The sequence below is a fragment of the Vespa velutina genome, chromosome 9, assembly GCF_912470025.1.
Source record: "Vespa velutina chromosome 9, iVesVel2.1, whole genome shotgun sequence".
In the NCBI taxonomy this organism is placed as follows: Eukaryota; Metazoa; Arthropoda; class Insecta; order Hymenoptera; family Vespidae; genus Vespa; species Vespa velutina.
Genome location: NC_062196.1, coordinates 2667291 through 2680904, shown reverse-complemented (window position 1 = coordinate 2680904; position 13614 = coordinate 2667291). Strand labels below are relative to the sequence as shown.

The window sequence follows — 13614 nt, the reverse complement described above, 5'->3', positions numbered from 1 at the left end:
GTAGGCGGTTGTGTAGTTGGTGGTAGAGAAGATGGAAGCAGAGTAGAGGGAAATTAACGCTGATAGAGGAAACGAGAGGGGGTGAGAAAGGCCAGGCAGGACACGTAGTGTGAGTATATCCGGGTATCGCGATCCCCCAATTTGCGACAATAGCCGTGATCTCCCTGCCGATGGGAGTAGCAAGGGGACTGTCTCGTTGTATTCACGAGTTCTCTCTCTCTCTCTCTCTCTCTCTCTCTCTCTATCTCTCTCTCTATCTCTCTCTCTATCCATCTATCTATCTATCTATCTATCTTTATCCCCATATCGCTATCTCTATCTATCTATCTCTTACTAATTATAGCTTATAGCGGGGAATTTCCATTATTAGAAATTGTAGTCCATATGAGTATATAATAAATATTTACATTTTTTAAGTTATTATATTCTTTTCTTTTGTTCATTTTTCTTTTCTTTTTTTTTTTTTTTTTTTTCTTTTAATAACTACTCTCTTACCACTTGTCTTTCTTGTCGTTTCATTCTCAACTATCTAGAATCGATCGATACCAACGAAAGAAGCTAATTAGCTGTGAGAAGAGAAACGACCAAGTACTCTTTTTATTTCTTCTTCTTATTTCTTCTTCTTCTTCTTCTTCTTCTTCTTCTTCTTCTTCTTCTTTTTCTTCTTTTTCTTTTCTTTACTTTTTATTTTCCTCGAAACGGGTTCACTTTATTTTATAAGTATGGCGTCTTCATACCTGAAAGGCATTTTCTCTTTTTAACCATTGAGAATGACCTTGAGATAGTTAAAAGCCGGAAGAAGATCGAGCTGCTATCTGCCCAAGCATTAATTGATGGTTCCACATTGGCAGTTATGAAGTTCGTTTAAATAAGGGACGTTGTAAAAAAAAAAAAAAAAAAAAAAAAAAAAAAAAAAAAAAAAAAAAAAAAAAAAAAAACTAAAAAAACTGTCGTTAATTAAAGTACAATAGGAAAGAAACGGAACGTAGAAATGTTACGGACAAGTTTTCTCCTGTAGTAATTGGTAATCAAGAGGACGCGTAGATATATACCATTTCACTACTCCTTTCTTGAATCGTTGGTGCGAGAAGTAGACCCAAAGAAACTTTGGCAGAAGCTGTATCGTTCCGACTTCGGAGCACGCATAATGGCCACTGATTAAATTCGTTTCTACCGGCGGAGACAAAACTTTCCTCTTAAAATAGCGCTTCGGTGCTTCGGCATTTCCTTTACGTTTCCTTTTTTTTACCTAGTCCTAGTCGGTTTTTTTTTTTTTTACTGGTTTTTTCTTTTACTACTTCCTTTCTCCCCCCTCCCCCCCCCCTACTCCTCCCTTCAACCACTAAAATTCGTTTGCTTTAATTCCGTGGATCGAATCGATGCTTCTCCCTGATCGCATAATTTCTTTTACTCGATTCGTTAGATTAAATAAATATTTTCCCCTCTTAAATCTTTATTATTTCTTTAACGATCTTTTCCTTTGACTATTGATTTTATCAATTTAATTGATATCAATAATGACCCGAAAAGGAATTCGTATAAAATATTATAAAAAGTTATCTGATCATACAATGTAAAAATAAATTCGATACAAAAACAAATCGATAATAATCTAATTATCATTATTATCTCGTTGAATTTAATTTTCTTCAATCTAAGGATTCGAAACGAGAAGTAAGAAGAAAAAAAAGAAAATATCGAAGAAGAAAGTCACGAATTACGATTGAGTTAAATTATTGGAATTATTATTAATTTGCAGAGAGAGAAAAAAAAAAGATTAAACGCAATAACGTTGAGATAATGAAGAAGACCAGAACAACAACAACAACAACAACAAAAAAGAAGAAGAAGAAGAAAAAATGAAAACAGAAAGAAAGTTCGCATTCAATTTCCGTTTCGATTGCATTGTCCGTGGGCAATCGATCATAGGTTTCTTCCCTACTACAAAATCTACCGATCTGCTAGCGCCTATCGCTGCCACCATTTATTTATACCCGAACGCACACGGAAATACAGGTACACGCACTGTCTCTCAGTTTCCTGTTCGTGATAGCAATCGTGGAGCTATAGAAGGAAACATTGGCTATAACTATTCGAATGGCGAATCGTATGAATAGTAGATATAGATATAGATATAGATATAGATATAGATATACTATATACATATTTATATATACATATATATGTATATATGTATATATATATGCATATATATATATATATATGTGTGTGTATATCTACATATATAAATGTTATTGATCTGTGGAATTTGTCCATAATTTTCAACATTCCCACGAGCTTTAAGTAACGTCAAGGAGAAAAACAAAAACCATTCGAAGCATCGACGAACATTCACAAATGTACAGGAGCTTTCGTTTCGACCAGAAAAGCGTAGTAGAAACATACCCATGGGAGGCTTTTCCCTATACGGGAAATGCGTCCGATTCCTGGGGATGATCGTAAACGGTGTGCGAAGACCACGACAATACGAACTAAACGATCGTTTCGAAAAGCTTTGCTTTTCTCTCTTTCTTTTTCTTTCTTCCTTTCTCTTTCTCTCTTTCTCTTTTTATCTCTTTGTCTCTCTCAATTTCTTGTTTTATATATATATATATATATATATATATATATATATATATATAGTTTAGTAGTTTAGGAGAATAGAACTACCAGTTGGTTGGCTTCAGGCCGTGAGAATCATTGTTATCTTCTGGTAACAGGTCCCACTGGGCAGCCTCTCTTGGTATACGTGTCACTCGTTGCTTCGATATATCTTCTCTTACATTCTCCTTTTATCGTTCGAAATATCGTCCCTACCTGCTTGGACATACAGACACACACACACACACAATACACACAACAAATGGAATGTGGAAGCACAACCTTTGCCTTGCTCTTTCATGTTTTTCCATCGTCTAATATTTTCATTAAATATTTCGGTTCGATCTAAAATCTTCTTTTGATTTGTAACTTGTTTTTTCTTTTTTGTTCTTTGTTTTTTTTTTTTGTTCTCTTTTTTTTTTTTTTTTTTTTTTTTTTTTTATGAAGTAAAAAGGAAAAAATATCTCGTATAAAACGGTTGGAATTTTTATGAGTCCTTTGAGAATGATCATATTATGAACGTTCCTACTATCAAATTATATATATTTTGATTAATTATACGTAATGAATGTCTATTTCGAATAATTAGTATAATTGCGTTGTCATATTGAATATATGTATAATAATTGTTAATAGCAATATTGAATTGGAGGAAATAATACAATATCTCCCCGTTGTATTGCATTAATAAATATAGTGCTAATAAAGAGGATATATATGAAACGCAATATACATGCGAATAGGTTTTTATTTCTTTATTTTTTTTTTTTTTTTTCTTTTTTTTTCTTCTTTTCTCCCTTCCTTGTTGAAAAGCTTTTTGTCATTTGGATTTCTCAATAAATCATTCAGTCGACCTCTGCTGCATTTCAACCGACAATTTCTTTTTATCGTCTCTCTTCTTTATTTTTTATGTTCAATATTACAATCATCGCCCAAGCACCAAAGCGTTAAAGCCGTGAAATAAAATGAAATAGAATTTTATTAAAATGAATCTTTCAGCCCCTATTACGAGACTTAGTCCCACCCGATCTCCTTTCTTTCCTTTTCTTTTTTCTTTCTTTATTGCAGAAAACAAACGTAAAAAATTGATTTTAGATTGAAATTAATATGTGTCTCCGACTGAATAAAATTTAAAAGTTTTCTATTGTTTTGAGTAAATATTTGATCGAGCTTTATTCGTGCACGTTTGCAACAATCTTTTAACAGATCTGAATGATCTATGATATGATAATCCTTATCGTACGTATTTTATAACGATCTAGTGATCTATTGCTACATTTTTTCGAACGCGGAAACGTGAAAAACTGGCGTCATAACGATCTTCGCAGTTGCAATGGTTTATCGTTGAAAATGAATAATGCTCGCGATACGATAAAATAACACGAGTAATGAGCATCCTTTAGAGGAAATGAACGATACGTTAAAAAGACGCGAAGCTCGGACGAATAGTGACCCGTGCGAAAAATTTTATAATGGATCGAGAACGATTCGGCTTTTCTTTTTTCTTCTTTTTGCGATGAGTTCCGAGATATAATTACTGAATAATGATGTGCTCGTTATCTCGAGAAAAATTTTATTATATTATTATTATTATTATTATTATTATTATATATATATAATATTTAAAATATATATTCGACGAATAAATATTTATTTAACGAAAAATATATATATTTAACAAAACTTTAACAATTAAATGAACAAATTATTTGAAATGTAAATATATCGATATTTTAATATACAATAATAATTATTAATCGGAAAAGCAATGAGAATTATTAAGATGGAGTAGAGTTATTTTCTTAGATAATGTCAATGGATATTTTTTTGCGACGATAAACTATTCGTGGCTTCGTATTTTGTCACGAAGATCGATGTGAGTTTCGAGAATATTAAAACTTGGAAGTATTTCCTTTTTCTTTTCTTCGTAATTGCATCTTGTACATCTTTCAAAATATATCTATTTTATTTCTCCCCCTTTCTCTCTCCTTCTCTCTCTCTCTCTCTCTCTCTCTCTCTCTCTCTCTATATATATATATATATATATATATATATATATATATATATATATATATATATATAAAGACAGAAAGTAAGATAAAATAAATGAAGGAGAATGTTAGAATGACAAAGAGAGTTATGTCGACGCGCATTAATGGTTATACTCGTGAAAGTATTGTCCTAGGACATAGATAACAGGTACAGTACTTCGTCCTTCTGTAATTCGCGATGTGCGAGCGGTGAATTACGTAACCCTTTAATATCCGATGCAATCCCATCACGGATGCACGCACTCACACGCAAAGCCAGGAACGTAACGGTGTCTCGATTCTCTCCATCTCTCGCGCGCAATTCGGCTAGCATTTCGTCGATTTTCATGGAAATTCGCTTTCGCGCGACTGCCTCGGATTTCATGGTCCATCGAGGTGATCGACGTGTCCACACGTTATGCGAATGCTACTTCTATCATTACCAATCGTAACACCATGACGGACATCTTGTTATTGATGTCATATCTATGAAATTTCCATCAAATGCCAGATTTTTTTTTTCCTTTTTTATTTTTTTCGTCCTTTTGTTCCTTTTAATATTTCGAGTGTTTACATTCGGAAATTGTTTGATATCGATCCAAAAGTTTTTTTTTTTTCTTTTATTTTGTATACCTTTTTTTTTATCAATCAACAATTTTGAACAATACTTTTTGCACACTGATTGCGCTTCGATAATTTCGAATAATCTTTGAACTCGCGCTTATAGGATAAAATTGAACGCTCATAAAGTAATATTTTTAATTTCTATTGAATTGTTCATAAAATGAAAGATTGTAAATCGTTCAATCTTTTTTTTTTTTTTCCTTCAATTTAATATTCGACCAATTAAAATAATACTTTAATAGGATTCGGATAAAATGAAAGAAATAGAAATGTAAGACGATTAGTTTTGCGGTAAAGTAGAAAACGTTACGAATATATAGATAGATATAAAAGAATAATTTGTATATGTCATTGATTGACATATTACCTGTATATAGATAATACGGTCAAATGTCAAATGTTGCGTGACATTACATATATGTTTTTCTTTTCCAAACATAATCTTCTTGTAATATTCTGTAGCAAATCGATGCTTTAATCGGAAGTAATCGGATTTACAATGTTGAGTTCTGATTCTCAATTGCACACTCCGTTAAACTCTATCCAGTTCCTGTATTAATTTCGTATCGGTTGGATGACTCGTTTCCGAAGGTTTCGAAAGGCTCTAACCGTTCTCGGTTAGATGGACGCCGAAAAAAAAGAAAAAAGAAAAAAAAAAAAAAAGAAGAAATAAAAAAACTTTCACGATAAAATTTGATATTTCGTTTGCGTGGAAAATTGAATATTTCTATGACTGGATTAAATCGATGGAAAAGATGAACATGAGAGGATAGCACAATACTTAAAGGGATAGCAAAATATCTGTAAAAATTTATCAATGAAATATTGAAGCTAGTAACATAAAATTTAAGTCATTATTTAAATATCATATGAAATTTGTTTTTAACAAATTTTTATATTTATTTATGTGTGTATGTATGTGTGTGTGTGTGTGTGTGTGTGTGTGCGTGCGTACTTGCGCATATTATGACTGATCCTTTTTTTTCACATCACCGCAAATAAAATTGGATTTGAAGCTAAATGTTACGTACTGAAAAAAATGGTTCACGACGTGATCTGCAAAAAATCAAGGAAAAAGAAAAAAAGAAGAAGAAGAAGAAAAAGAAGAAAGAACGTTCGAAATCCGGCTAAGAAAGAAACGATTCGTAGTTTTAAGACCGTTGGAGAATCGGTAAAGCACAATGACATATATATCGTTTTCTCTCTCTCTCTCTCTCTCTCTCTCTCTCTTTCTCTCCATCCGCTCGCTTGCTCGCTCGCTCTAGAATCGATGCTACCAGCATTTCCAAAACGATAAGTATCAAAAGTCTACGCTGCAATCCGTCATTCTGTCCAACGTTTCTCTTTCGAAATCGCTCCGAGCAAAATTACGAAGCATCGATAAAGTACGAGAGCGTAATGTTTCCACGCGATGGATTTCGAATCTATTCGAACGAGAGAAATCGTTTGCGTTTCTCTGATAATGTTTGTGAAAGGATGAGTAAGAAGAAGTTTTCATTGAAACGAAAAATGTGCAAAAGTTCTTTCATTCATATATACATATATCGTTCGATAGATCCAAACTCGTTTGATTGTTAATATCTTCTGATAAAGATACACCGACGACTGCGAAGCAATGAAATCAAAAAAAAAAAAAAAAAAAAAAAAAAAATCCTATACACTTAATCACACAATACTGTTTTTATAATCCTATAATTCTAATAGTGGTGCTGATTTCATAGCAAAAAAAAAAAAAAATAGAAAAAAAGAAAAAGGAAAGAGAAAGTAACTACGTTCTTTAAGTCAATCTTCGATCTAGCCAACACGTAGATTCATGTAAAGAGAGGGTAAAATATTTGTTTCTACTAGTTGACGAAAAAGAAAAAAGAAGGAGAGTAAGAGAGAAATAGAAAAAAAAAAAAAAAAGAAAAGAAAAAACGAAAAGGAAATAAAAGTAAACCGAATTCAAGGCGCATCGATTAACAACGTCTATTCTCGAAACGTCGCTTTACAGGATTTCCCATACCCCAAGAGAAATTCTAGTCTCGCAACGACGGCTATCTAATCTTTGTCGACATCAACCGCTTTATCGGATTCTACAGGATTCTGCTTCTCCATTACGATGCTCCACGGTTTCTCGTAATGCAACGCTCGAGGCCTTACGGATTGGATTGTGTGATGGGAATCCTCGGAATAGCCAATGGAGATGTTCCTTGTTAGTTCTAAGAGCTTGCATAAGGCTAGTGTTGTATTTCAAATGAAAGATTTTCTTAACTATTCGACTACTTGAATACTCCTTCATCTGCTCCTTCTCTAAAACTACGTATATATTTGTCTTATGTTTGATCCTATTCAAATACATTATATGGAAAGTTGTAACTAATCTATTTGTACGCGAAAATTTTTTACATTATAGATATTTTCTAACACACTCATTACTATTTTCTCTTTTAGGAAACGAGATCCTTTATCGTGACGAAATTGGGAATCTTCTTATCTATAACGTCGAATCGGCATCTTCTAAGATCATCCTCAATATGACCAACACCGTAAGTATATCAAAATTCAAATAAGATACTTAAGTTTCGATTTGAATTTTTTTCAATTTTTTTTTATTTTCATCAAAGGGGAAAAACTAAGGGTAACTTGCCGTTATCAATTAATCGAAGTAACGATAAGAGATTATTGTCGACTTTTATAATTTTTCGTTTGGATTTTGATAATTCAATCGATCGATCAAAAAACATATTTCCTTTCCTTTTCACCGTTCGATACGAAATAGATATAATCTTCTTGGTTTATTTGCAAAAATAAAATATTCGTGTTAAAATAAAGAAAGTTTATATAAATAAAAAAAAAAAAATATATATATACACATGTATATACATTGATATCGTATATATATATATACGATATTATATATATGTATACACACGATCGAACTGAAATTATTTTTCGTTCTAAAACATGGATCGTCGCTTTCGTGCATCGCTGATATTCATCCGTAATTCATGTAATTCTCCTGCAGCTTTCTCGGGAATCGAGAACAACAGACGAATCCTACAGTAATTGCTCGTTATTTATCAAGTCGTGACGTGAGTAATTGATCGCTGGCAACACGCCTTACCGTTTACCACGGGTCGACCATTAGAAGATGATTAATGACTGGTCTTACGATATTGTTCCGCGCGGCTATTTTTAATTTAGATATATGTATTTCTTTTGCCATTGAAAAAAAATAAAAGGACAAAAAAAAAAAAAAGAAAATAGGACAAAAAAAGAGAAAAAAAAAAAACAAGGAAACAGGTCATCCATAAGTTCGATCGTGTCAATGAACAATTTAATCATCGTTTGAGATCTAGTATGAATAAAACGAAAAATAAAAAAAAAAAAAAAAAAAGAAATTGGAAAAAGCATGAAAAGATGTGGTAAAATAGAAAAAATGATAGATCTATTAAAGTAATCTGAGTTTTTAATTCTCATGGGTGAATTATTTTGTCGGAAAATCATTTAAAAATATTCCATTAAAACGAGAATAAGTTAGTAATATTAATGAATATAACATTATATATTAAATGTCAACAGTATAAAACTGTGTGTATTATATTCTTCTTGATTTAAAGCATATCTTTTCTAATTATTTTCTCTCTATAAACATTGTGGATAAACTAAATGCGTTAAGCCAGTAAAGGCGATGGTTAAGCATATTTCGTAAGGAGGGTAGGAAAATGCGCAAGTTTTGGGTTTGTTTTAACGGGAACGATTTTAAACAAGGAGAATGGACTAAAGCCGATTAGAAGTTGGCGAGTTCGCCTAACGGCAATCGCGCTTCATTCGAGTCTCGTTTTAACGAATTTAATGCTTACTTTTTCTAACTTTTGACATAGCGTTTTTTTTTTTCTTTTCTAACTTCTCTTTCTTTTCTTTTCTTTTCTTTTTTTTTTTTTTTCTTTGTTTTTTACCAATTATCGACACTTCAGCGCGCGTACCTTTGAAAGTTACTTAAAAATAATTTTTCTTCAAAAACATCGCATAAAATTGGCGAATCTCCGGTATTAATTTTATTAAAAGAAAAGAGATATGATTTTGTTAATGTATAAATTTCGTGAGATCGATTTAAAGACGATTTAATTGTGAAAACAATTAGGCAATCGTTCAATAAAGATATTTTATTTAAGAGTCCTTCATTCATTCAAGAATGTCACAATCTTTAAAAATAAAACCGAGCATCCTTATACGTCCATTTGTATAAAAGTCGTGGAAACGATATTTCTCCCTCTTTTTTTTTTTTTTTTCTCTCTATTTCGTTTCTCTTATTTAATTTTCACCTACCTTCCTCCCTTTCTCTTTTCTTTCTTTCTCTTCTCTTTCTTTTTTTTTTTTCTTTCTTTTTTTTTCCCCCTACATGAAACTAGTTGACGCGTTTCGCATTTTATAACTTCAAGTAACTTTTTAATTTCGTGCACGATTCGCGCGACACGATTTATAACGTTTAATGAGTGCCGCTAGGTCCCACAAGTTAATTGGAATTATTAATCGAAATTATAGCCGCGTAAGTTTTCGAATTATTCCCAGACGTGCGTAGTAGGAAGCTTTGCGATAATTACACTCTCATTGGAGGATTTCACCTTTCCTGTTTTTTATTTGTTTTTTTTTCTTTTTTTTTTCTTTTTTTTAATCTCTCTCTCTCTCTCTCTCTCTTTTCTACCCCTTTCTCTTGTTACACAATTTTATTTTAATTCGTACTTTTTTTTTTCTTTATTATATACAGGCGCTCCTGTCCAGCTTTGATCATCAAATATCTGCCGACCGGAAATATCTTCTACTTGCTATTAACTATCAAAAGGTAAGAATTTTAATCAAATATAATGTCGTATTACTACATAATTGTAATTCATGAATCATAGTTAACCTTCTAATTGAGTATCCTTTATCACTCCTATATTAAGTCCATATTACTTTTTGCGTTAAAAGAGGAAAGCTTAAGAAGAAGATAGTAAAAGGCGATTTTTGTATATAAAAAAAAAAAAAAAAAACATTCATTCTCCTTTCTTAACCTAATCTAAAGTTTAAAAATCAAAATGAAATCAATTAGTCTGAGTCGATCGATCGGCACAAAATACTCATCGGAATACTCGATTTGTGAAAAAGAAAAAGTGGGACAAAAAAAAGAGGGAAAAAGGATAGTAAAAAAGAAAAAGGGGGAAAAAAAAAAAGAAAATAGAGAAAATGCAAGCTATCGTTTGAATGCCATTAAAAAAGATTATCGCGTGCGAGCTTACAGCAGGTATACACGCGTAATCCGCAATGCGATTTGCATGCGAATGAAAGGACGTGAGCGAGGGAATCAGGAGGTATGAGAGTGGGATATGAGGTGGGGGAAGTGGCGGACTCGAGGTAAGAGAGAGGGAGTTAGAGGGAGATGGGAGAGATCAGCGACAGGGACGAAAACACAATGGTCTGTGATTGCATTCAAGCAGATAATTCGAGATTTTGCGCTGTCAGTAATGTGACGAACGGGCTCGTAGGTGACAGTAAGCGAAGCTCGACTAAACCAGAGGTCAGCGTTCTTGTTAACAAAGCGGTTGACATACAACGCTGGCCTTGATGTCATCGTCTTTCGCTTATACGCTCTAAAGACTTACGAGGGTAGTAGTAAAGTCCATTCTCCATCCTTGCTTACTTCATTCTATTTTCTCTCTCTCTCTCTCTCTCTCTCTCTCTCTATCTCTCTCTTTATCTCTATCTATCTATCTATATATTTATCTATCTATCTTTCTATCTATCTCCTTTTTTCAATTTGTCTATCTATCTATTGTTAGTCCCTTACTCCAAAACCCTAGGAAACCTTTTTCTTATATTACCAAATCTTCTTCTTCTTTTTCTACTTTTTCTACTTTTTTCTCTTCCTCTTCCTTCATCCTGGAAAGAGAATTTGGTCGCATCCAAGAAAATTGGTAGTCATGTGGCAGGTGTAGATTTTCGAGCGAAGGACCGCAATTCTCGTACGAGTTGCGGCCTCGACCTCCCAGATCCGCCCGTTGGATAATAAAATTCCCTCGACTGACAATGAGTTCGAGCAGCAACGTCGAAGAAGGAAAAAGAAAGGAAAAGGGAAGAAAAAGAAAAAGAAAGAAAGAAAAAAAAAAAAAAAGGAGCGATATCTCGTTCGTGAAGCTCGTTTCGGAGGAAAGGAACGTAATTTGTTCGATCTTCCATCGTTCTCGGATCTTCCAAAGTTCGTCGCACGAATTCTCGTTAATTTTCGGGAATATAACGTGCAACCAGAGGAATTTCGTTCCTCCTTTCGTAGAGTTACTATACGAACACGAATATTCGATTATTTCTAGCTCGTCGTTCTAACTCGATCGATCGATCGATTGCGAATGTATATATTAGGTTACTTTTGAGATATATCTTGTCGAATCTTCGAAACTTCGATTGGATTAATTCAAATTGAAAAAAATTTCATTCTTCTATAGAATCAATTGGATACTTACGTTATTGAAAAGTTATTTAACAAAATCAATTATTTAATGTTGTCATATCGTTAGATATGGTCACGAGCGAAACAACGTTAAATACTCGATGTATGTATAGTAATATTTGCATATCAAGTTAATTCGGTGTAATCGCGAGTGTGGAAAGTCAAACCACATTGTGTACGCCTGCACGTTGACGCGCATGTACGATACGAGGCAAACTAAACACCATATAATACCTGACGCGCGCAACGCCAACCGAGACTATAGGATTCTACGATTGTGTACGAACAGACCATCGTCCTCTCTCCTCATTCTCCTCATTCACCTCCTCCACCTCCTCCACCTCCACCACCGCCACCACTCTCTTCCAACCCAACCCCCTGCGATCACTTCCGACCATTCTCAACCAACAACAGAACGTACATGCTAGTCGGCCCAATTGCATACATTACTGCTGTGCCGTAGATATATATATCGTATGCATACATATATATATATATATATATATATATATATATATGCATGCATGTATATATGTATATATGTATGTATGTATGTATGTATGTATGTATGTATGTATGTATGTATGCATATATATATATCCACGTATATCTTTGTCATCTTCATTTTCCCTCTTCCTCTATTCATTCTCTATTTTTCTATTTCTTTTTCTTTCCTACACATATTCAAATCCATACACATTAGCTCATACACGAATTTCTATAGGGTATATTAGGAATTTCTTCTACTGTATATATATACATATATATATATATATATATATATATATATATGTATATGCAAAAGTTTATAGAATACACTTATTTACAAAATGTTCATTGGTTATCGTTAAAGCATTCAGTAACTTTATGATCATAGATAATTAAGGTGAAAAAGGGAATATTAGTTTGTAATATTCATAGTTTCAGATTGTCACTCAAAGAAAATCGATAATGTTTGATGACAACACAAAGTACCTAACTATTTATCGAAAATATGTAATTACGATAGACGCCGTCGGTTAACGCAGTTATAGATCAGACGACAAAGTCAATAATTATTAAACAGAATAGTTAATAAATTAAAAAAAAAGAAAAAAAAAGAAAGGGAACGAAACTGCAGATAATCATGGATAATTTTCAATTAATCGCTATAACGTTACGAAATGCATATACGTTACGTTTTATCACAGAAGTATTGAAAACTAAATCAATTTGATTCCTATCTTCTATCAGAGAATATAGATTGAAATGGCGATTGCAAATGAAAATAATTGCGACTATAACAAAACTACAGAATTGTTACTTTCCTCCTTTTCTTTTTGTTTCCTGTTTCTTATTTTTTTACGTTGTCCTTTTTTATTATCATTTGTGTTCGTTCGTAAAACATCGATAAAAAAACTCGTTATTAACTCGAGAAAAAAATGTTTAATACATTTTAATTAAACACCCTTTATGTGCATGCCTCTGTCAGAATTCCTGACCTTCACGTAAATTCTTCACTCTCCGTACGTTTATGACAATGATCCGCGACTAAAGTGTCCTTATTGCAGCACGTAAGATTCTAAATTACGTTCACCCGGGACAGAAGCGGGATTACATCCGAATATATAAAAAGATAATATTTTCTCTCAGAGTACTCGACTTTCACGATCTCGATCAGTAAGGGATGTTTTTCATTTGTCAGTCCTTAATTTCTCTAGAGGATTCAATTGAATTCATTTATACTTATTCATACATTTTTATAATATCAAATTAAAAGATTATCTTTCGTATTTTAAGAATATATTCCTCTCTCTCTTTTCTCTCTCTTTCTCTCTGTAGGATTTTTTTTTTTAATATTTATTTTATAAATGTGAAATATTTTATTTATATTTTTATGAATATGGATTTACG

General features: G+C 32.6%; 1 protein-coding gene across 14 annotated transcripts in view; it reads left to right on the top strand.

Annotated features, from left to right (window-relative positions):
• The window catches only part of LOC124951543 (venom dipeptidyl peptidase 4), a 277366-nt gene that overhangs the window by 201177 nt on the left and 62575 nt on the right, over window positions 1–13614 (top strand). For all 14 annotated transcript variants that reach the window (XM_047500074.1, XM_047500086.1, XM_047500085.1 and 11 more), the window contains 2 exons: window positions 7689–7783; window positions 10006–10080. In XM_047500074.1, coding sequence (XP_047356030.1) covers window positions 7689–7783; window positions 10006–10080 — 170 coding nt within the window. The remainder of the gene's footprint in view (window positions 1–7688; window positions 7784–10005; window positions 10081–13614) is intronic.